This window comes from Embiotoca jacksoni, unplaced genomic scaffold (genome assembly GCF_022577435.1).
Source record: "Embiotoca jacksoni isolate LCO1_2020_lvr unplaced genomic scaffold, fEmbJac1.0.p SCAF_5, whole genome shotgun sequence".
NCBI lineage: Eukaryota > Metazoa > Chordata > Actinopteri > Embiotocidae > Embiotoca > Embiotoca jacksoni.
The window spans coordinates 3,818,193-3,842,504 of NW_027185403.1; the positions used below are offsets into that span (position 1 = coordinate 3,818,193).

At 39.2% G+C, this 24,312-nt stretch overlaps 2 protein-coding genes across 3 annotated transcripts; both read left to right on the top strand.

The window, feature by feature from the left end:
• The first annotated feature begins 110 nt into the window (after positions 1-110).
• On the top strand, positions 111-11,797 carry sfxn5b (sideroflexin 5b). Of its 2 annotated transcripts, XR_011179304.1 has the most exons (15): positions 111-278; positions 3,686-3,754; positions 4,368-4,445; positions 4,587-4,613; positions 4,722-4,776; positions 4,876-4,901; positions 5,063-5,116; positions 5,431-5,487; positions 5,768-5,833; positions 7,092-7,182; positions 7,493-7,608; positions 7,873-7,958; positions 9,592-9,709; positions 9,939-10,069; positions 11,016-11,797. XR_011179304.1 is itself a non-coding variant. In XM_069170480.1 (14 exons), the coding sequence occupies exons 1-14, from the start codon at positions 222-224 to the stop codon at positions 10,014-10,016; spliced, it is 978 nt and encodes a 325-aa protein (XP_069026581.1). In that variant the 5' UTR covers positions 111-221; the 3' UTR covers positions 10,017-11,797. The 2 variants fall into 2 exon arrangements, 1 of the variants encoding a protein (XP_069026581.1); XM_069170480.1 differs by having other exon boundaries at positions 9,939-11,797.
• A 1,555-nt stretch (positions 11,798-13,352) lies between these two features.
• smyd5 (SMYD family member 5) lies at positions 13,353-21,628 on the top strand. Its single transcript, XM_069171414.1, has 13 exons — positions 13,353-13,465; positions 15,216-15,324; positions 15,620-15,759; positions 16,747-16,868; positions 16,950-17,019; positions 17,339-17,443; positions 17,684-17,746; positions 18,232-18,302; positions 18,411-18,517; positions 18,720-18,776; positions 18,890-18,984; positions 19,476-19,546; positions 20,041-21,628. Exons 1-13 carry the CDS (start codon positions 13,373-13,375, stop codon positions 20,186-20,188), a joined length of 1,251 nt encoding a protein of 416 aa, XP_069027515.1. The 5' UTR covers positions 13,353-13,372; the 3' UTR covers positions 20,189-21,628.
• Positions 21,629-24,312: the final 2,684 nt, after the last annotated feature.

A 24,312-nucleotide genomic window follows, 5' to 3' on the forward strand; every position in this document is an offset into this window, starting at 1 on the left:
ATCAATCCGAACAGTTACGCAATAGCGTTCACATGATCGATTATTTGGGATGTGTAGTCATGCGCGTCAACTTTGCCAGTGTTCGCGCAAACGGGAGAACTACATCTCCCGGCAGACGTAGCGGCCCCCTTTGCTTCACTAGTTACACATTGGATGTAGTTGGCTCCACTTGGAAATCCGTTCATGATTCCGTTCATTAATAAATAAGTAGTTCGGGTGTCATGGCGGAATCTGCAGCGTGTCCCGTCTTCCAGCTCGGGAGACCCCGATACGATCAAGTAAGTCGTCTCTCCTCCTCCTCCTTTAACCGCCCGGTAAACAATCTCGGTTTGTGCTTTTGAGGCTCTCGGTGGAAAAGCGGCTCCATCCTCCTCCTCCGCCGCCGCCGCCGCTCTGCTGGATGCTGACACTTTGTGCCGAAAGTTGCCTTTGATTTCCGATCCGACTCTCTGTTGTCTTTTTTTAATTTTTTTTTTTTTTTTTAATGAAAACCGCAACAACTTTCAAGTGGTAATCAACTTCCGGGTGTGATTAGATGAGTTTGGACTTCATCGCAGTTTTAAGCAGTGGAAGTAAATGTGTCGGTTGTATCACATCGCTGTTTATCATCTCTGACAGATTTCACACCCGCCGCCTCGCTGCTGATTTGATCTGTTTAGATCCGCAGCCGAGAGACCGAGAGCCTCCTCGTCAATTTGCATTTTTGTTTGTTATCAGTTTAACCATAAATGTGCAACTATTTTGTTCTTTTTTTCCTCGTGTCTTTTTTTTTTTTAATTATTATTTTAAAGCTTTAAATCGCTGCATTTTGGACATTTTGGACAATATTTCCACATCTCGTTATATTTTGCCATAAATCTTGTCCAAATCAGACTCAAGTTTCCCCCCCCCCCCCCCATGATACTTTCTGCAGACTGACTTCTGCCCTGCTTGTGATCGAGATTAATGAGGCTCGTCCATCCTTATCTGAAGCCCATTACTCAATTTTATGTACACAGATGAATTTGCATTGGTCAGCCCTGAAAGATAATGTGACCTTCACGTCCTCCCGGATGGCACGTTAACTGAGGAGGCGACACACTAGTTACATTTAAATTTCCAGCGCTTCAGACGTGTTCAATGCCATTTTTTAAACGGCAGCCTTAAGTGAATTATTTACCTGATGCACAAAGTAAAGTCCATGTTGTGTAAATAAGTCACTTCACTTTGTGATCTGCTTTTGTTTCACCTGATGTGCGCTGTCAATATAACTGTAATCCACAGGCATAAAAACGTGAAAAATATGCACAAGACCTTTTCTCATCACACATATTGTTACACAACATGCCCCTGAATGGTCCGTTGCAGTGACTTATGTCCTTTTGAACTACAAAGAAACAAAGAGAGGCAAAATTGCTTCAAAACTTCCACAAAGAGACGCAGAACGGCTGCAAAAAAAAAACAAAAAACGAAACAACCACAAAGTGATAGAAAACGGCTACAAAGAGATGCAAAATTGCCACAACGAGATGTAAAATAGCTACAGGGAGATGGACAACAAACAAAGAGACACAAAACGACCTAAAAAAAAGACAGAATAGACAAAAATTCTTCTTTTCTCTCTGAATCTGGATGTGTTGCTCCTTTGCCATGAGGGTGGAGAGATGTTTACATGTCTGCGTGCAGGGACCCTTTGTTTCATCATTCATTAACACACCAATTAACCCAGGATATTTCATTGTTCACAGACTGCCTAAATAACAGCATATTAACACTTTTGTCTCATGCGAGTTCTTATTATTTTTGGAGTGATTACAAATTCCCTCTTCACTGTTCGTCCTCGGTTATCGGCTCCTGTCGTCGTTGCACTGCTTTTTCAACTGGGAGATCTTTATATGAGCTCCATAAAGGCAACCTTTTCCCATCAGCTACCTGCAGTTCCTGTTGGGCTCATAAAGGTGCTGGAACACTTCTGTGCATCAAAGCAGTTAAAATTAGGCCAGCCGACTTTGAATCAGCATAAATCTTGCCTGGTTTGTCTGAGCTCTGTGCTGCGCTACGTCTCTGCTAGCCTTGTTGTGTGTACTCTCCGGGGAGCTGAAACTCATGCATAATTAAAGCAGGCTCCTCACACGGATCCTCTCTCTACCCCACTCTTACAAAATAGCACTGCAGCACATATGGCCTGTCAGAGGAGGAGACGTGTGATGGGGGAACGGCAGTGACGGAAAACCCGGATAAAAGAGATACAGAAAGAAATTGGTTTATTTGCAGTCTTTGTGGAGACTTGAGGTTGTTCCCAGTCATTTCAATTAGGACCCGGTGCTTTAGAGACGTAATTAGAATAAAGACTTGTCGGTTCCACTGTCTGCCTGCCGCGTTTCCTGCCCTTCATAACTGATAAATGTCTCTGAGGGAATGCGATCGAAGCTGCCATGTTTTCGTCCATCTGGTTTGCCAAAGAGACTCTTGGCGTAAAATGCTGTTGGGCCTTTTCAGACTGTTGGCACACACGCACTTAGCAAATTGGCATGCGGATGTAGACAGAGAGGGGAACAGAAAACAGGGACGCTTGACCAGCAGCTTCAAACCTCACTCGAAAGAAAGTAAATGATAAACTACTCAGTTTGTGCAAGTTAATCTCAAAAGGTTCATTTCGCATTTACGTCTCAGTTATATTTACTTCCATTGTGCATTTAACAAAAACATGCCTTTGGATCTGCATCTTGAAGTACACGTCTCTTTATTTGTCATTAACATATGGAGGAACAGCTACTGTGAAAAGCACAAAACTCCTCTAAATAACGAGTCAGTGCTTTTAACTGCATCTCACAGTCTTCGTTGAGGGAGCCAGGTTTCGTTGTCCTGCATGGAAATTTAAACAAAGCAGCAGATTGACATTTTGGCAAATGCACTTCTTCACTTTCTGCCGAGCATCAGAGGAGAAGACTGAAATCTCTGTTAAGTCTGTTCTGTAAATGTGAAGCGACAGCCTGTTAGCTTAGCTCAGCACAAAAATGGAAAACAGGAAAGCGGCTTGCCTGGATCTCTCTGCTCGAAAGGGATACACATCTTTAAGCATTTTTTTTTTCTTGAATTTTAAACTCTTTCTTTAGCAAATCAAAGTCAGTTGTTAATGAGAGAAGTGTTTTATGGGTATTTTCATACTCTGGTGAGGAGTTTAGTTTTTTTTTTTTTTTTTTTTTTAGCGTTATTGTCAGATTCTTTTTGAATAAGTATCTTTTAAATGCGATTCTTTTCGGGCAAAAAGTAAAAATAAAGTGGAAGTTTGTGATTCTCCACTACAATAATATTCCTATCAGTTTGCACATTTTTTTAAAACAGTATTTCCACGGTGGTATAGGGAGTTGAAATATAATATGATGTGACAACATTTAGTAGCAGAAGCAGGTTTTTGGGATTGGTTATGTCCTTGTGTATAATTGTGTATACATATGAAACAATAATACTGAAACATGTGCTTGCATGTGATATTATCAGCACATTAATGATCTTAAACTGCAACTTCTAAAGCAGCTGCAGAGTTGCTTTTTTTTTTTTTTTTTTTAGCATGAGTACAAACAAAGTGGATCAGTTCAGAGGACTCGTGAAACAATGATCCATTCACTGAAGGAATGTGGTCCGCTGCTGTTATTTTTTAATTTACTGTCATAAAGAATTAACAATGTCTTACTGTCTTTTTCAGGGTTCATTTCTTGGTCGACTGAGACACTTTGTTGATATCATCGACCCCAGCACCCTGTTTGTGTCTGAGGTAAAGCTCCCTGTGAAATCTGATCTCCATAGACGTTTGCACTACTGCATGTGTATGCAGCACAAAGTCTGGACCTTTCTGGTATTCATACTCATCCATTTCCACAACCCGTGAAAGGGGAGGGAACAGATCTCAGTGCTATTTTGATATCAACCCGTATCAAACACTCGTTTAGTTTACATTTTCATAATCAAGTGATTATTTCCTTTTTCAAGAATAAAATGCCAAATTTAACTGTCATCTGATTAAACAGAAGATCAGAAGATGATATATTGGACTCTTGTGTGATGTTTAAAGACTCAACAGTTAATTGATAAATCGACAGATTAATTGATAATGAAAGTAATGATTAGTTACAGCCCTAAACATTTTATTGTTAAATTAAAACACACTTGCAGGTATGTCGGTGCAGGTGCAGTATTGTAGCTAAACTATTTGTTAAAGTAATGAACAAAGAAACGTTTTGTTTGGCGTCATTGTCAAAATGCTGGTATTGGATCAGCTTCAATATAGAAACAGTTCAAATGATACCCAACTATTCCTGCCAAAATATCCAATATTTAATTGTTTTTCCAATTAAATTACCTTTTTCTTCATTTTCCTTTGATTGCAGACACGATTGAAAGAATGCATCAAACTCCTTGATGACTATAAACATGACACACTTCCACCTGGAGTATCTGATGTTCAGGTGAGTCTTCACTAATGTTAATGTGATGCAGTATATTGCAGTACAATATGAAGAAAATGCAGATTGAATATGAATTTGGAGAACAGGCAGAGTATATGTCTTATAAGTCCTTCTGTTTTACCGCACCGCTCACCGGTTCAGTTGTGGGAGGCCCAGAAGATCAAACAGGTAAGTGAGTCGTCGGCCGTAAGTTGGCCCAGGTTAACTGCCCTTCATTACATTCGAGTCTCTGGGCCCGTGGCATCATGAGGAAGCTTTCATGCTCTCTGCACGCAGGCCATCATTCATCCTGACACAGGAGAGAAGATCTTCATGCCATTTCGAATGTCAGGTACGACCTCAGATGAAGATCTTTCCTCACTTTGTTCAACTCGGTCCATTTTGTCATCGTGTTTTCTTTTACACTGAAACTCATGTTTTCGCTGCGCAGGTTATGTACCATTCGGAACACCAATTGTAAGTCCCATTTAAAACCATACATTTTATTCATGGATTTCCGAGAACTCTGTCTGGCTGTGCAGATATCCATGAACACGGCCATGTTTTGGGAACAGATGAAATGAGACTTTGAACTTATTTTGACCAAAAATAAGCTCTTATCCCCTGGTTTCATCTAGGTCATTGGCCTCCTTCTCCCAAATCAGACTGTGGTGTCTACCATTATATGGCAGGTACTGTAAATAACATGCACATTGTAAATCACTGCATTTATTGTTCATTTTGAACATCGGCTAAGAAGTGCACGTTTACTGTGTACATGCAGAGCTTATCTATCTATCTATCTATCTATCTATCTATCTATCTATCTATCTATCTCTCTATCTATCTATCTATCTATCTATCTATCTATCTATCTATCTATCTATCTATCTATCTATCTATCTATCTATCTATCTATCTATCTATCTATCTATCTATCTATCTATGTCCTCTTTCCTTTAACCTTTCCGTCTTCCATCACTTCCTGTCTTTCTTTGTCCTTCAGTGGCTGAACCAGAGTCACAACGCATGTGTGAACTATGCAAACCGAAATGCCACTAAGGTAGAAATTACACTGTCACTTTTTTTTTTTTTTTTTTTTTAAACATATATAAAATGTATTTTATTCATTTAGGTTGTTTAGATTTTTAGACTTCAACTTTTTTTTGGTTTTATTCCAATAATAGGTTATCATGATTATTGTTTTTTTTTTTTACCGTCAATAAATAAAATACAATATTAAGAAACTAAATTATAACATAAGATACAAAATATCATTACAGAGTTGAGATCAGTCTGTCAGTATGAAGTTATTTGACCGCCTTTCTTTTGTTCCTCTTCAGCCTACGCCAACATCCAAGTTTCTTCAAGGCTACATAGGAGCTGTGACGAGTGCTGTCTCCATCGCGGTGCGTGTCTTTATTGTTCACTGACATCAATATGAGTATCAGTGCTGGTAATGCTGTACAGTTGTAATACTAATAACAGTGTTGTAGCTGCAGGAAAGTAAGGATCGCTACTATTGATAACAATTCTACAGCTGCAAATACAACGATGGCAAAGAGCCACACAACACATGACAATAGACCTGAACAGTATTCATTGGGCTTTTCCCTGGGACACCTGGCAGTGTTTGTTTTACACACTCTTGTTCAGGTCTGGCTTGTACTTAGTTGTGGCCTCTCGATGGAACTCTGCATGTGTCCATAAGAACAGAGCCATGTTTTGACTTCACTTGTTTCAAACTGATTCACAGACAGATGTCCATCCAAGCCTTGACATAAGCTTGAGGGTTACAGCTGGTTTGACGGTGACAAATCTTCCTCTCTTAAAACACATCATTAGTCATCCTCAGCTTCATCTGCCTGTAAAGGTGCTTTTAAACAATCTGAACCAGCAGTGAAAGGATTGACGAGGGATGTGATCTGTGGCAGTGTTTGCTGCAGGTTACAGAATCCGTCCTTAAAACTATGCTGCAGATTTTCACTGAGCGTTGCAGAGCCCGCAGCCTCTTCAGCTGCTGAGGTCTGAGTCTTTTGACTGATGTGAAAACACTTTGTAGCATGTCAGGCAGCATTTTTAACTTCCCTTGCACATTAAGATTAGGATTGTTCTGTTGATGCAGCGTGTCGACGAGAAAGGCCAGAATCTGAAGTCCGCGGGGGGAAATACAGCTCGGCATCGTCCTGATGTTTTCCTTCCAGAAACAGCTTCACTGTTTTCTAGCTTAAAAAAAAACAGGAAAGCATTTTACATCTTGAAATAATATCAGTGGAGACACAGATCACTGGGAAGGTCTTCATCCAGTTTAGCCGTGAGGTCTTTGATCTGTCTGTGATTGAGAGCACAAGTGTGAGTAAAATTCACTATCTCTGGCACACAGGTTTCATTATGTGGTCCAAGTTCAGCTTCTTACTCACCAGGTGCTCTTATGATGCAGTGAAATTAAATTAAATAAACCTAAAGTACCAATAAAACAGCCGAGCTACACAGGGGAAGGCGAAGAGCTGTCTGCGGTTGTAGCAGTATTCAAAGCATGTTTTACTAAAAACAAAATGTGTTGCAATTTTAGATTTTGAAAAGAGATTTCTATAACACTGACATGATGTTTGCCTGAGGTGTACAAATTTTTGATCTCCTATTTTAAAATGTGTTTGTATTCTTTAGGTGGGACTGAATGTGCTGATTCGGAAGGCCAACAAGCTGAGCCCTGCCACCAAAATGATAATACAGAGACTTGTCCCCTTTCCAGCTGTAGGTGGGTTTTCAAAGGACCCCGTATTTTAATGAGGTCGGGTTTTTAAGTGGCCCTCTACTGGTTGGATTCTCAGTCTCTCATTGATGTCATAGTTTATTCACAAATGGTACAAAAAGGCATATCGATTTCAAATTTCAGAGCTCATTGATTCCATTAATGTAATTTCTGCATCCTGTATATTTCTCAGTTTATTTTTAAAGCAATTCCTCTTTTGATGTGTTACTGCATGTCTTGTCTGTCAGCATCTGTTAAGATCCTGGTAAAATGTATTAAAATAATGTCTCAGCTGCCTTCCTCTCTGCCTCCTTAGCCAGTGCAAACATCTGTAACGTGGGCCTGATGAGACACAACGAGCTTTCTGAAGGTATCGACGTGCTCGACAACAACGGGAATGTGGTGGGGTCCTCCAAAATCGCTGCAAGACATGTATGTGGCTCTTTTTCGTTGTTTGTTTTTGCAGTCTCAGCACCGTTGCTACTTAACTGCACTGAATCTGTTTAGACGCTTCCTGCCTTTTTCTTTTCAGTGAATTTCAGACGTGATGGTGGCTGATAATGGGAAAATGTATCATTTCCTGCTGGGCTCCTGCCACTCAGCACCCATTTGACTTCATGAAGGGGAAAATGAAATCCAATTCATTGCAGTATTTGCAATGAAGCGTGAGCACAATGTTCTCATTTTTATCCCCAGGCGATCATGGAGACGGCCTTCACACGTGTGGTCCTCCCGATGCCGATCTTCGTCCTGCCCCCCATCATTATGTCGTACCTCGAGAGGTCTGTGCTGAAATACATCTGTTAAATTACTATAGTGCTCTGGATAATTTTCATTTTTATGTTCAGTCAGTTGGTCAAGAAAAGGAAATAGTTAATAGTTAGTTTAATAGTTTCAATGTGCTGCAGTTGAATGTCTAGTTTTGTCCGAACAACAGCAAAAAACGAAAAAAATATTTTATTATCAGAATTTTATTTTTAAAAACATATTTGAGGGCCTGAAACCAGGATCTTTTTATTTATTTATTTATTTATTTTTTTTTAACAAATGATATTCTTTCTGGTTTTATCTCTATATAGACTTCATTGTTTTAAGTACAGTTCTAAAATAATAATAATAATAATAATAATGTATTTCTTTTTATGCAGAGTCAATGTCTAGGTTGAGGTAACAGCACAATAATTCATGTTCAGACATTTCCTTTTTTGAAACTTGTGAAACACAAGTACAGTAAATGTGATTAAACATGTGGTTAGTATATTCAGCCAAAAAATGGTTCATAACTATGGTGCATCACTGGTTAAGTAAATTGAACGTTGGTGTGTGCAAGGCATATATTTTCTCTGATTCCTATCCTGTCAAACATCTAATGACCTCTCAGATTAGTTTTGGGGCCCCTTTTGGGGGCCCTGACCCGCATGCTGGGAAGCGCTGGTTTATGTAATTGAAATGTTTTACTGCAAAGAAAAATGTGAGTGTATCAGCATCCCGAAAACCTGAAGGTTGGGAACAAAATTGTGGATAATGAAGCATGTCAAAACATAGTTACTACACATTTGGTCAAAACCAAGTTAGGGCCAGAAACTTATGTTTTAATATGTTTTGAACCAAATATAATAAATGATGTTGTAGATATCTATAATTTCAGAGAAAACAACATGTAAAGTCTCTAAAACCCAAATTAGACCTAAAAATCATAGTTGGGTTGAAGCTAGCTGCTGACACAGATTCAGCTAAACGCCTCCCATTTCTTACTCCTTTCCTGTACATGTTCATGATGCAACAGCAGGTAAACCCTAAAATAGCTCTCTAACTACTATTTACTAATCTGGAAGATGTCGAACCAATCCATCAGCCCTTGACATCACAGAGGTTTGATGGTTTTCCCCTCATCCTGAAGTGTAAAGCAATGTGCCTATAACATAATTAAATTTACAATACATAAGTCATAAGTCCTTTGGCTAACTCATCTAAAACCCTTTTTACCTAATGTTCATCCTTGCTTTAGTTTCTGCTCTTTGTCTTCGTAGGACAGCATTGTCTGCCTGCTCTAAAAATACATTACATATATCTGTGTTTACTGAGCCAAAGCCAACATATGTTGTGCCCCAAAGTGCTGACACACATATTTATACAGTAGGAGGTCACTTCAGCAGGAGAAAATACAATAAATAAATAAATAAATAGACCAGAAAGACAAAGACATTGTGGATTTATTGTTGAATTAAATAAGATATCTGCAGTCTGACTCATTGAACTCACACGTCTCCCACCCACCACTTGTGCCAAATAGCTCCCCCAAATCTGCACATGATGTTTTTCTTCAGTTCCGAAAATAACTCCTGGCTACGCAGTAGTCATCCGGGATCGATCCACACAGCAGGCTCCTTTTCGTCTCTGTCTTGACTTGTGTAGGCTGCGATTCCTGCAGAGCAACCGCAGATTGTTGCTGCCCATCCACAGCGTGGTGTGCCTGGTCACGTTCGGCCTCTCTCTGCCCCTGGCCATCAGCCTGTTCCCCCAGATGTCTCAGGTACAGTATACACTGTTAAATGAGCTTCTGCTCTCAAGGCCAGATGGTTCAGGGAGCAGCTGTGAGGAAATTCAAATTACATATACACCACTTGACATGCACAGCTCCGGCCCACTCCTCGTATTCCAGCTGTCTCTTCTCCCGTCTAATTAAAAATGACTTTCAAGGCTAAAGACAGAGCTGTTCAGCTAAATTCTTACCTTCAGTTTCGTGTTTATCTTTCGGCCAGATTGAGGTGTCTCACCTTGAGCCGGAGATCGCCATGGCAACGGACTGCAAGGTGGTGACCTATAACAAGGGTTTATGATGGATGCCGCGGTGTGGGAGAGAAGAGGACGAGGATGGAGATGAGGCTGCATGGTGAATATCTGTCAGGGAGAACCCACAGAAAGGTTCCTCCTGTTGACACTTTTGGGAACTATCTGCTGTGTTACTATCACTGTAGAGTCTGTAGATCATCGTGTGCTAACCCAGCGTTTGATACTCTTGTCAAGATCACAGCAAATATTCAGTCACAGTGTCTTCAGAGGTTGAAAATGCCATAGATTCCTGTCTATCTTCCTGTTTTTAAGAACTCTGTACATAGAAATGATGATTTATTTACAGGAAAATCAGTATTTAGCATTAACAAATTATCTAATATATATACAATACAGGGTTTCCAGCACACATGCCATACTTTGGACGCCAGTTCTGGCTGCTCAAGTATATCTCAGCCCATTTAAACAATGACCAAGGTTCATAAATACAGTTTGAATGATATCTTTGTCCACTAGGGGGTTGTATTAACAAGCTGTAAACACAACACTGACATATTATCACCTTTCGATATGGCAAACTTGTTGGCAAACGCCTAACAAAGCAATACTGTTATTCATTACGGGTGATGTTTTTGGCCACCTGATGAATGTAAGTCCAGTATTGTGTCTCTCTTTTTGGTCTCCACCACCTTTTGCGAGGGAAAGATTTCTGTATTTTCAGATGCTAAATGCTCCACTATGGACACCAGCTCTTCACAAACAAGTCTGTCTGTTATTTGTTGCTGCTGCAGGTTGTGTATTCTGAGTTTATCAGAGGTTTTTCTGTCTTGTTTCTTTATGTAACATAAAAATGAAGTGATGTCGATACTCACAGTTCCTTGTAATTCATGTGACCAGTTAAAAAAAACAGTTTTGTTTTTTTTCTGTTTGATGTGACTCTTTTGTTGTTGTCTTAGACTGAGATTATTTCAATTCAAGTCTGGAAATTTTTTTTCTGGAAATGATTTTTTTTTTTCTGCTTTTCCATCTTGTTAATAATCCCTCAGATAAATCTGGATGCTGACCCCACTTTGGAAACCATACTACTCTGCAGCTCTGTATGATTATGAATCAGAGGCTTTTTTTAAATTTTTTTTTAACTTGTTTCATAAGGAACCTTTCAAATAGAAAATTAATGAATTGTGGCCATGACATGGCTGAAAAACAAACTTCTCGGTCCTCTCTGGTGGACAAAGTCGAGAGCAAATGTACTGGAGCATTTACTGAACTGCAATTTCTTGTTACTTATCTGTCAACACTGATAATTATAAAGCTCCAGCCTGTTGGATTACTGTGATGGAAAGTAGTTGGTAGAAGTTTTTGACCTCTTAACTAACAAAGCGGCAGTGCTAATATAAACAATGAAAAACATACGGATGAGTATGGAACAATAATAATGTGAAACCTCTCTGTCCGTGGCTGTACTGTACATGTGAACACATCTATACTGTACTGCTGATATACAGTATGTTCCTTTATACACTTTTTAATATTTACATAATTTAACCCACATAATGTGAAATAACATGACCTAAGCTATCCTTCCGAACTTGTATGAAGGACATGCTACTCCACTACTGACTGTTGTTAAACTACTGTTGTGCTCTTAATGAACAACTTCTTTTTGTACAATATTTTAAACACAATTTTAATATATATGATACTGTTGATTATGTTTTTAATTCTTTGTATAATACTTCTATGAGTTTATTAAATGTTTGCTAGTCAAACACTGTAAAACATCTATCTATATTATTTTACAATATATAATAAATTCTCTTTCACTGTATATGAAGTGTTTGTACTCTTTTCTTCAGCTGCTCAGTCTTATGAGATGATGTTTTTTTTCTCCTCTGCTATCAAGCTTTAACAACATAGTGACTATATTTCATTCATATTATAAATGAGGGTAAATTTTCATACAAGGATTCACAAATTTATGTCATTTATACATTCATTTGCATTTCTCTTAATGGTAATGACAGTATTTTTTCAAAGATATGTTGTATTTGATGAGGAGAACTGTGTCCTCCGATGGCAAAAAAAACAAAACTCATCCAAATTTCAACAAATATAAAGACATTTACCAAATCAGCCTTCTACCACCTTAAAAACATAGAAAAAAGTACAAAGGATTTCTCTTTCAACAAGATGCATAAAACTGTATCCATGCATTTTTTTTTTCAGCAACCTACAGACTGTTGTAATGAAGTCCTCACTGGACTGAGAAAATAGTACACATTTACCAGACAGCTGCAGTACATCCAAAATAATGCTGAGTAAACACTAACATCAAGGAAGTGGAGCACATTGTACCGGTCTTAAAATCAGTGCACTGGCTCCCTGGGTTACAAATCACCCAGACCCCTCAGGAAGTCTGGTTTAGGTTTGAAACCAAGCGAGGGGAAGCAGCTTGTGGTTTCCTGAGCACCTGAGGTCTACTAAAACTGCCAGCTCATTTATATCAGGACTTAAAACATTATCATATGCTGTGATTTTCCAATAAATTAAACATGTAACTTAGTTTTAATATCTTAACTATTTATTTGCATGTTGTTGTGTTTGTGACTGTTTTAATTGTTTTGCAAATGCAATTTTGCCATCTTGTTTTTGATGCCTCGGTAAAGCCCTTTGAATTTTCCTTGAGTCTGAATGGTGTTGTATAAATAAACTTGCACTGTCTGCCATATTTGCAAGACACGATATTCATTTTTCACATAACCTACAGTAACCTCTAAAAGATTCCTCCAGCTCCGCTGTCACAAGGACAGATACAGGAGATCATTTCTGCCGACCGCAATTAGACTGTACAATAACTTACCTCTGGCAAAATCCATCACAGTACAATAACACTGTTGACTGTGTTTCTTGGTTTGTTTGTATATAATATATATAGATATATACGGTACTGTATATATATATGTACATATATATATATATATGTTAACTGTGTTTCTTGGTTTGTTGTATATAATATATATAGATATATAATGTACTGTATACACTGTGCATTTTATATTTTTACTGCTATTTACTGATATTTTATTGCTTTTCTATTATTCTATTCTATTCTATTCTATTCTATTCTATTCTATTCTATTCTATTCTATTATTTTATTTTATTCTATTATTTCTATTATTATCTTATTGCTTCTGTATGCTGCTGTAGCGAAAAAAAAAAATTTCCCCTCGGGGATTAATAAAGTAAATACCTACCTACCTACCCAACTAAAACAACTTTCAGCAGTGAACCCTCTGCGGGATCCGCCGCAGTCCTCCCGGTCCACCGCCAGAGGTCGCAGCAGCCCGTCTCACAGATAACACGTCAGTGTCGGGAGTTGAAAGTTGAAAGGGCGTCACGAACATGGCTGCTCCCCTGGATGACATGTTTTCCTTCTGCGAGGACCCCGGCAAAGTTGCCAGCGGCGTGGATGTCCGATTTATTGACAACGTCAAGGTGAGACTGACTCCGGTGTGTCGGACTAAACGGATTCGGACAAAATGCGCGTCTTCACGTCGCTTTAAATCAGCGGAGTTGTTGGTCGCGTGTCGGCTGTCGGCGTGGATCACAGCACACTTTGACTGCTGCAGGGCGCACAGGGATGAAGCCAAACGAATGACCAAACCTACCACAGAGCTTCAGACTTGTGTCTTTAGTTCATCTATTTTTTATTTTTTATTTTAACAGTGAGCGCTACGTGTGCACTGCAGATCTCAGCGACTTTAAAGCTGTAAATCTGACCACAACAAGACCACAGCTGAGCGATGATTCTCCGAAAACAAAAAAGAGAGACACGTTTAAAAAAAAAGCCACGTGCAGTCATCAAATCAATAATTGCTCAACATATACAAACATGAAGTTCCTGCTGTTAAAAATATTCCGACCAAAGTCCATTGGTTTTTGTGTGCTGATCTGAAGATGGTCTGGTGAGGAGTTTATTTTGTGGTCACTTTGTGTTTGATGTTCATTTACTTTTATTTGTCTTGCGCTTGTGTCATTTTGTTTTTTTTGAGCATCACGTGCTTCGTTTTGCATCTCTTGTTTTTTTTTTTGGTGTTACACCACGTTGTATTCGTTTAGTCTCATTCTGCGTCTCCCGATTGTTTGTTTTCTGGCAGCTTTTACTCCAGTTCACTGTTTGATTTATTGCTTTCAGAAGAAAAAAAAAAATAACTTGAGGGCGCTGGAAGAAAACTCAATCACATTATTTCACAAATAAATCACATTTCTACCATTTTGAAGTTCACCTTTTTGTAAGAAAAGTTGTACAAGCAGAAGGAATATTTTCTAGATTTTATAGTGGAAAATCCCCATTGAACACCGTCTCAATACACTTTTGTGTCTCACTCTGGTTCATGTTGCATCACTGTGTCTGTTTTGTATATCATTTTGATTATTTTGTGTCTGTTTTCTATATCATTTTGATTATTTTGTGTCTGTTTTGTATATCATTTTGATTATTTTGTGTCTGTTTTCTATATCATTTTGATTATTTTGTGTCTGTTTTCTATATCATTTTGATTATTTTGTGTCTGTTTTGTATATCATTTTGATTATTTTGTGTCTGTTTTCTATATCATTTTGATTGTTCTGTGTCCCATTTTGCATTTCTTTGTCGCTGTTTGTTTTCTGTCAGCTTTTGTCATGTTCACTAGTTGATTCATTGCTTTCAGGGAAAAAAAAATACAATTTGATGGTCCTGATAGAAAACCACATCACATATTTTCACACAAAAATCACATTCATATTTTCTTCCTTTTTTTTAAAGGCAACATTTGCAAGAAAAGTTGTAAAATACAACAAGCTTATTTACTCAGTCATCTGATAATTATTATTTTGATCTGTATGTATTGATACTGTTCTGTCAGACTAAGAAGCCGAACGACAAAGATGTTCAATTTATGCTAAGATAAAAGCAGCAAATCCTCCTATTGAGGAAACGGCAATTAAGTATTTGGAACATTTACTTGACAAATAGCTTAAACAGAATGTTCCTGTTAGTGAACCCACTGTTTAATTTGCTTATCTTTCAGCTCTCACTGTGATCTTTAAGCTCATCTTACTACATTTTCATCTATGAGGAGCTTTTAAGCGTCTTTCTTTCTTTTCAGTAGACTACGTGCTCTAGTAATTGTGCTGTAGTTGTGTTTAAGCGAATCCCTCTGTGACGGAGAACAACGGTAACAGTTTGTTGTTCATGTTTCAGGGTAAAGGTCTATTCGCCAAAAAGAGCATCAAGAAGGGAGACGCCATCTTCATCGAGCGCCCTCTCGTCTCTGCCCAGTTCCTCTGGAATGCTTTGTATAAATATAAAGGTGAGACGTCAAATGCATGTTGACTGTATTTAAATACGACAACACGTGTGAATGAAGTAACTGAAGGTGCCTTTAGGACTTTGTACCTGACTTTAACATCGTTCAAGTTGCATCGTTTTACAAAGACTAAGACTGAAGTTGCATTAATAATATGTACCTATAAAGCATCAGGACACGGACTTGGTTCACACTTCATAAATCTGAGTTTTAGGAGGAGAATGAAACTTTAATATCTCCAAGGTCTGCAGCGATGTTTTGCCTGTGCTCATCTGCTGTGCTCTCGCACCTTTGCCAGCCTGTGAGTACTGCCTACGCGCTCTGGAGACTGCAGAGGAGAATGCGAGGAGACTCAGCGGCATCCCCGGACTCAGCCTTCCTCACCCCGAGCTCTGCCGTGTTCGACCGGAGCTGCACCAGGCCTGCCCTCAATGTCAGGCAAGTCTGATCAGGACTTAAGTTGGTGCTTGAAGGTTTAAACTTTGTTTATTATTCATTTTTCTCTCAATAAAAAAAAAAAAAAAAAAATAATAATAATAACCTTAGAGAAAGTCATCAGATCAATATGAGACTCACTGATTTGGAGCTGGCGGCGGTCAGTGAGGAACTTGACGGTATTTGTGGTGGACGGCACGACAAGCTGTTCGATTTTTAGAGACCAGGACTGATACTGTTGAGCCAATCTATCTGTCTAGTTTTTATTGGAACACAGAGACCTGCAGTAGTTTCTCACTTAGTACGTGTATTATTACTTATCTATGGAGCAAACAAGCTGAGTTTGAACTATGTCAAAGTGAATTGCACATAATTTCATGGCTTTGTGCTTTAGGTTCCTGAAGCTGTACAACACACTTACAAAGCTCATTCCTCTTTCATTATAACCTGCACAGTTTGCAGATTCATCTCCTACTTTTCAGAATGGATGATGATGTTCCTGAAATGGTTTATATTTTTTAATATCTTTAGAAATTGCTCCATTACATTTCTCTAATTTGGAAAATTATAATATTTTTAGGCTTTCCCGATTTGTCCAAAAGAAACTTGGAGTCACAAATGGGGCTTGAAAAAAAAAAAGTGGTCCGTGTTAAATTTGTCTGCTGACTCATCACAAACCTGGAAGAACAATGATTTGAAAATCAAAAACCAGCCCAACAAAAATCTATACACAATTATATATTTCATAGATGTTTGAGCACTAGTGCATTACTTTATAAATTCTTTTGACTGAATAATAAACCACAGTCAATTCCCTGCTCATAGTGTTGCTGAAGTGGCTGTTGCAGATGTGTAATATCCAATTAATGGGGAAGGAACTGCGTTATTTGGAGTGAAGATGATTTCTTTTATCACTTCCAATGATTTACACCATTGTTTTTAAGCATTTCCAGTGTTTTATGACCTGTGTGAACCCGGCTCTCCTTGCAGGTGATGTACTGTGGCAGCGAGTGTCGACAAGCAGCTGCAGATCAGTACCATCGAGCTCTGTGTGTGGGTCCTTCTCATGATGATCCTGACCACCCTATGAACAAGCTCAAAGACGCATGGAGGTGAGAGAGCGTTTTACCCTCTCCAAGGTGCTGATCTTTATTTAGACATTTTATGAAATGCAGATTCTTGTCTTCTTTTAGGAGTATGCATTATCCTCCGGAGACCTCCAGCATCATGCTTATGGCCAGAATGGTCTCTATGGTCAAACAGGTGAGTCTCTCTGATTACTTTTATCTCCGAGACTTATTGGTGGAAAATGTTTTGCTGGATGCTAATTGTTCAGTGTGAACACCGGGCCTAAACGTCATACAGTAAAATATGTGTGCTTGGTGTTGAAGGATGTAAGTCACATATGTGCAGATACCATCAGTAATTTGGTTTGACTCAGTTGTTCCTCTCTTTTTAAAAAAAACACGTATTATCCTTCGCAACAAGCGGTGAAACATTCGGTGCGTGCAACAGAGAAATGCTGCTATTCACCAATGCAACTCACTGTAATAAGTGACACGATGTCATTGATGTTGTCCAGGCCAAAGATAAAGCACACTGGCAGAAGCTGTTTTCTCACTTCTGCAGCCGGACAGCGAACGAGGAAGAGGAGATCGCCCATAAGCTCCTGGGAGAGAAGTTCAGAGTGAGTAGCCTTCATCTTCTTCCTGCTGCAGATATAAGGTTGTTGAAGTGAAAATGTCTCTTCAAAGACCGTATCATGCTCTCGTGGCCATCGCAGTTCTTCACACCTCGATAAGCAAAGCATGCCAAGGTGTCACTCTCCCCTGAGACAGTTTCTCGTCCCACTGTGGCCACCTTTGCTTCAGAAGTATATTTTCTGTTGGGTAAAATGGCTTTTTTTTTTTTTTATTTGTTTTTGCAGGGGCAGTTAGCCTTGTTACACAGCCTTTTTACAGAAGCACTTTATGATGACCATCTCAGCCGGGTAAGAGTGTTTCTTCATGTTTTCAGTCCACTGGTTTGTTCAGCTCATTTTTGCCAAATGCTGCGCAGCTGCCAAAAAATATCCCAAAAATATTTTTTTTCTCCTCAGGACAGTTAATTACGGCAGCTCACAGGTGAACTTTGAGCCGACGGTTCTGATTTCATTTGGCCTTCTCTGCGTCCTGAATGTCATCCTGCCTGATGAATCATTTTTTTGTATAAATGTCAGTGAAACGTTAGTTGTGTCATGCTGACAGCAAACAATGTGTCACATTTAAAAAGGGGATGCCAGGTGTTTTTTATTTCTGGCATGTTTGCTTGAAAATTTAATTATTGTGCTGATATGACTGAAAAGTGAATTTAAGTAACTCCTTCTAGCTCAAGTGACGTTGTAGCTGACCTTAATGTCTCTCCTCAGTAAAATAGGGGTTAAATTAAATTGAAAATCTCCCTGTATGGCTCATCAAAGGTGTAACTGTATTGCAGTGGTTTGTTCCTGAGGGTTTCCGCTCTCTGTTTGCTTTGGTGGGAACCAACGGACAAGGTATCGGCACCAGGTAAACACCTGCCTCTGTTGTTCTTCACTTCAACTTTCAACAGGCCCAACTCTGGATCTCAGCTTCAATAATTCTCCTTCTTTGTGCTCTACTTTCATTTAATTGTAGCTCTTTGAGTCAGTGGGTTCATGCCTGTGATGCACTTGAGCTTCCTGCCCAGCAGAGGGAGCATTTGGACTCTTTTATCGACCAGCTGTACAAGGACATAGAGAAAGGTCACAGTTTTATCTCAGTCTTGCAGCAAATTATTTTTTGTCTCAACTGAGCAGATTTGCGGCGGTCATATTGTTTGAGTGAGTGTTCATTATTGTGTGTGTTGTAGTTCTGACCAATGAACATGCTGCGATTATTATGTAACCTGTGCGCAGATCCCAACAAAGGTCAGAAATGTCCATAATTTGTGACTTTTCTCTGCAGAAACGGGAGACTTTCTTAACTGTGAGGGCTCTGGACTTTTTCTGCTTCAAAGCTCATGTAAGTGCAGATGATGTGTCTGTTACGAGCACTTCTGTTACTCTGGTTAAAAGGCCGTCTGGTGACCTCATTTTTGCCTCTTTGACCCCCCCACCCCCCACCCCCCCACGCAGGTAACCACAGCTGCATACCCAACGCAGAGGCGTCCTTCCCCAGTAACAATTTCCTGCTTCACCTCAGTGCCCTTAGTGACATCAACCCTGGAGAGGTCAGCTGACATGCCTGGGTGTGGAGTGATAAATTTTGGCCTGGGATAGACGGGACGGAACATCCCTCTCTAGCTTTGTGTGCTCCCTTGTCAGACGGTATTAGAAGGCTGAGACTTTCAGGATTGGAGTGGGTTTGTCAAGCTGTCAGAAAGATTGAGAAGCCTTGCATCCGTGCGGCACAGTAATGTCACAGCAGCCGCGCTACTTTCCCGGCAAAGCTTTCTCCTTTGAATGTCAGACAAGACAGAAGTGCTTTGTACAACGTTTCACTAGCAGAGCGACTGAAGGACAGAGCAGCTTCCTGCATGCGGGAACAAAGACATTTGAAAAAAAAAAAAAACCCAAAAAACACATTTCTGTCATATGAAAAGTAGCAGTACTCGTAGTATGCTTGTGGGATTTAAGTGGAAATGTTAAGGCTGAATATCTTCATGTTATTGATGTCGGGCTTCTTCAGCCAGTTCAAGTTTGCGTTTTCTTCCATTTTCAGGAGATCTGCATCAGTTATTTGGACTGCTGTCAGCGGGACCGAAGCCGACACAGCAGACACAAAATACTGAGGTAATCCCTCGGATGATTCACTCGAACAGGGGTCATAGTGTTATGAATTTCATCCGGATCAATAAAAAGCTTTCCAGGCAATAATGGCCAGTCTTAAGGCCGAGATGCTACGGGGTCTGATGACTACTCCTGCGCTCACGCTCATCATTGATTGACATCTTCGAATTACACCCCATACTCTGGAAAGGCAGGGGAAGTTTGTTAAACAAGTCTCTGAGAGGCATAACGTTTTTAGTGCATCCTGCGATTATTGTCGGGGCTGAGAAGGTGCAGTTTCACTACCAGGCTGCTGGTGTGAGCTCTTTTGGGACCATATCACACCAGCTGATTAAAAGTATTAATTGCACCACAAGCATTAATTGCAGTGTTTAACAGCCAAAAGCGACGGCTGCGAAGCACCAGACTTTTGTAACGCCGCCACGCAGAATTCTTGTAATTAATTTAGCTCTTGTTAGAGGTGCAACAATGTGACTGGCTGAACATTTTCTTCCCAGGGAGAACTACCTGTTCGTCTGCTCGTGTCCAAAGTGTGTCTCCCAGATGGAGGAGCTGGATGTGACTTCTGAGGAGGAAGAGGAGGAAGAAGGCGAGGCAGAAGGTGAAACAGAGGGGGAGATGGAAGATGAGATGACAGATGTCTGATGAAAGACTTGCCCATGTTGTTCTCAGCCGTTCCCATTGCTGCCTCCTCGCTAAGCAACCATGAAGCCCAGAAGAATAAAGACCAGTTCAGACCATGAGCTGCATTTCACCTGAAAACGAGTGAAACAACATCCTGTTAGCAATCCATTTAACTCAGTCTTTGTCTTAGAGATCAGTCACAGACAGCTGATGACGTACATGTATGCGTGTCAGCATTAGGGCAGTGATATGTTTTGATTGTTTTGGCTTTACTTCAGCACACTGGAGGTTTGAAAACAAAGACTCCCACTTGAGCAACAACTTTTCTGGGTCTTTTGGTGGGTCTTTTAGTGGGGAGTGGAAAAGGGCAGAAAATTCACCTTTCAAAACAACCTGACCCAAAGCCTAATATTCACTCTCCTTTTGAGAGAAACATAATGAAACATTTAGCAGCTAATCGGCCAACTGTGTTCGTCTTTCATTTGGTGCTGTTCAAATACGGTTCATTACTTCTATCAGCCTTTTCTTTTTTACTGTAAACATCTGTTTGCTGTTGAAAATGACACATGCGAGTCAAACCGGTAAATCTGTTCCCTGAACTGCCAAAAACAATGAGCTTAAACTACAGATCATCCTTTGTGGTGACTGTAACTCATACTGCAGGTGGCCCGTTGTGAGTAATGTCATTCACTGTTAAAATATACAACAATAATTAGAGCCGCTTTAAAGCTAAAAGTCAGCACTTTATTCTCATAGTTATAGTGTTGTTTGAAATCCAATGTGCAAGAGTAGAAAGCCAAAACAAAATCTGTCATAATGCAGACTGCACTGTGTTTGACCTCCAGGTTCACTGCTTTTAATACAACTCGTAGGATGAGTCATAATTTCTTGTTCCTAACGACTCTTAAAGAAAGCGAAGTGATTCGGAAAAGGTCAGCTTGTTCTCAGGTGTTTTTGCTTTACTTATAAGAAGTTTCTTACATGACTATGCATACTGGGTGGAAGGAGCTTTTAATTTATATTCCATTATAGTTACAGTCTTGTCATATGGGAGGCATCCAGCCAGTGAAATATAGTTTGGTTTCCATACATGATGATCTAAACCATACTTAATGTATTATGGAGACCTTGAGTGGAAAATTGCTCTGTCAGTAACTGTTTGCCCTTTGTTGAGAACTGTATTTCAAACTGCGGTTCCACATGAGTAAAACTGCTGGTGCTGCCCCACATGAATCAATATTACAACAATGACTGTAATCACAAATCCCAACATTTTCTGTTACCCAACAAAGATTGGAAATATTGAATGACTGATCCCAAATTTTTTCTCTGTTGGCATTCAGCTCAGTGGCACAGGAGAGCACGGCTTTGTAAGTCACATGTAAAACTTAAATATAACAGCAGCGAACAGAAGCCTAGCAGTTGTCATTTTTACTACTCTGGCATAAACCATTGAAATTGGATGTGTCTTGTGTTATTTATCTGGTTTACACACCTCTGGCCTTTGCTACGGAAGATTGTACTGGTAAAATATTTGGTTAGTCCTTGCATATTAACCACAAATCCTCGTCAAATTGTCTCTTTTAAAGGGGGGTTGGGTCTTCAATAATTATATTTTTCTGGCTTTCACTTTCCACACAGTCTCTTGCTTGAGCCACATGAATAACCTACATTAGATCCTATTTTATATTATTTTTATTTTCCATATTTACACGTTTCTTTTCGACAAATCCTATCAAATTACCTAAACCAAGAGTTAATTCTGAGGGCTTCGTGTTCACATTGTGATTTTGTTGATTTTTCTGTGCCATAGATCTCCATTTTTAACTTGTGTTTTTTTAAAAAAAATTTTTATGGGATTTGTCAACAAGAAGTTAAGAGAACAAAAGAAAAATATAAAAATTACGTTATCAACTTATCCTTTGTTTGTAGGTGGATTTAATTTGGTATACTGCTGCCGATGGCAGCGAGTCGTGTGTCAATGTGAACTCACTCTTCACAGGTCTAATGGGTGCTAGGATACATTGGATAAGAGTGAGTCTATAGCAATAGTGTCTTTACAAAGTTATTCACAATCCTATATTTTCCCCCCGGGTCGTGCTATCAGTTATGCAAGCCTGACATTCCTCCATTAACCTTCTCACTTTACTCTGCTCCAATCCCAAGTCTTTGCTGCACTTGCATCAAATGCTAATTCACCCAGGATGCACAAAAGAGACACAGAATAAAGAACACATCATGTCTATGAAATGATGCACACCTGGGACCCAACATGGCAGGAGGTTGGACCTCTGGACACTTCCTCCACTTGAAGCTCCCCCATCATGAGCTGTCGTCCTCTGATGCGATGCCAGGATCGCTGCAGGAGCTCTGCAACTTAGGAACGTGGACTTTGGTGCGGTAGCCCACCGTAAGGGTCGAGCTCGGGCAGCCATGCATATAGTAGAGGATTCTACATCACACAGCCTGACTGTTTCAAGTAGGGAAAAGCAGAGAGGTGAAAGAGTGCTCTGACAGAAGTGGGCCAGAGAGAGGCTTGTTAGAGGACCTGAGGCGAGGAGGGAAGTGTTTGAGGAAAGGAAAAGGGAAGTGGGGAGGAACTTTATGAAGGGCAATTATTATCCTGTGCAGAGAAAGAGTCTTTTATTCTGAAAAATCAAAGTGACTAAACACTTAAAATATATTTCAAAGACTACAATGAACTAAAAGTGGCATATTACTGTCATGGCATGTTATGTAGATGGAGAATGCTTCACGTCATGTAAAGAGAAAAAAGATTGTGTATATGTTGCTGTTAATGTTAGGTGCAGGAAATATGCAGCGTTACCTATTTTCTTGCAATATCAAAGTTTTTTTTAATTCTCTCAGCCTGAGGCAAAATATGATTCAGTTCACATAAGATGTGGAATAACTCAAATGATAATTACAGGCTTGCAAAATGACTCTTCATATCATTGACTTCATAGGTGTAAATATACATTTCTTACAGCTATAACTAATATTAAATATAAATTAGTCTATCAGCTCTTTCGAAGCACATTTTCGAAGTATAAATTCAACTTTTCTTTGCTTTGTACATAGTAAAGGAGGTATGGGTGGTAGATAAACACTGTGAAGGTCTATAAATGATTAGTAAACTCACACAGTAAATGCACACAGCCCTAATCCAGTATCTCTGCCCTCTCAGCAAGCCGTTTGTATTTCTGTAATGTTATGACATCAAATGTCTGACATAAAAACTTCATACTAAAGCGTGTGGCCAAAAATTTCCAAAGAAATATAATAGAATAGTATGTCATCAGAAATGACATAAAAAAAATGTCTTGGTATAGCATGTGGTCATAAAGGTGAAAAAAAATGTAATAGTATATGTTCTCCAAAATGCTATTAACACGTCATACTATAGTATGTCACCCAAAAAGTTATAAAAACGTTATACTAGAGTATGTCATCCAAAATGTCATAGAAACGTGTTATAATAGCATGTTTGGACTTCCAGCTGAAGTCCAAAATGTCATAAAAATGTGATATAATAGCACGTGGTCATTAATGTTAAAAAAACAATACAATGCCTTGGTATGTTGTCTAAAATGTGCAAAAAATATAGTGCTATAGTATGTAATCGAAATTGTCATAAAAATGTTATATTGTCCAAAATGTGAAAAAAATATACAATAGTATGTCATCCAAAATTTGAAAAACATTTCATACTATAGTATGTCGTCAAAAATATAATGAAAATGTCATACTATAGTGTGTCATCCAAAATGTGGAAAAAAAAAAAAAAAATCCTTCTATAGCATGTTATCGAAAATATCATAAAAATGTCATATCGTTCATTTTTGGATCCAGAAAACAAAGTTTCCAAAGGTGATGTTCTCTAATGTCTTGGCCATCCAACAGTCCAGAACCCAGAGATATTCAGTTTGTGAATGCTGGGTATAAAAAAAGAGAAAAACACAGATTTTTACAAATTGGAGAAACGCGAACCAGAAAACAGAGTTTTAGACCAATACATGACTTAATCAAAATGGTTGCTGGCACAGTTTCTGCCAATCGACTGCTCAATTAATTCTTTTATAGAAGTTGTATCAGAATGTTTGTGTCCCCCTCCTCATTTTGCAGATGTCATTAAAATAGAAAAT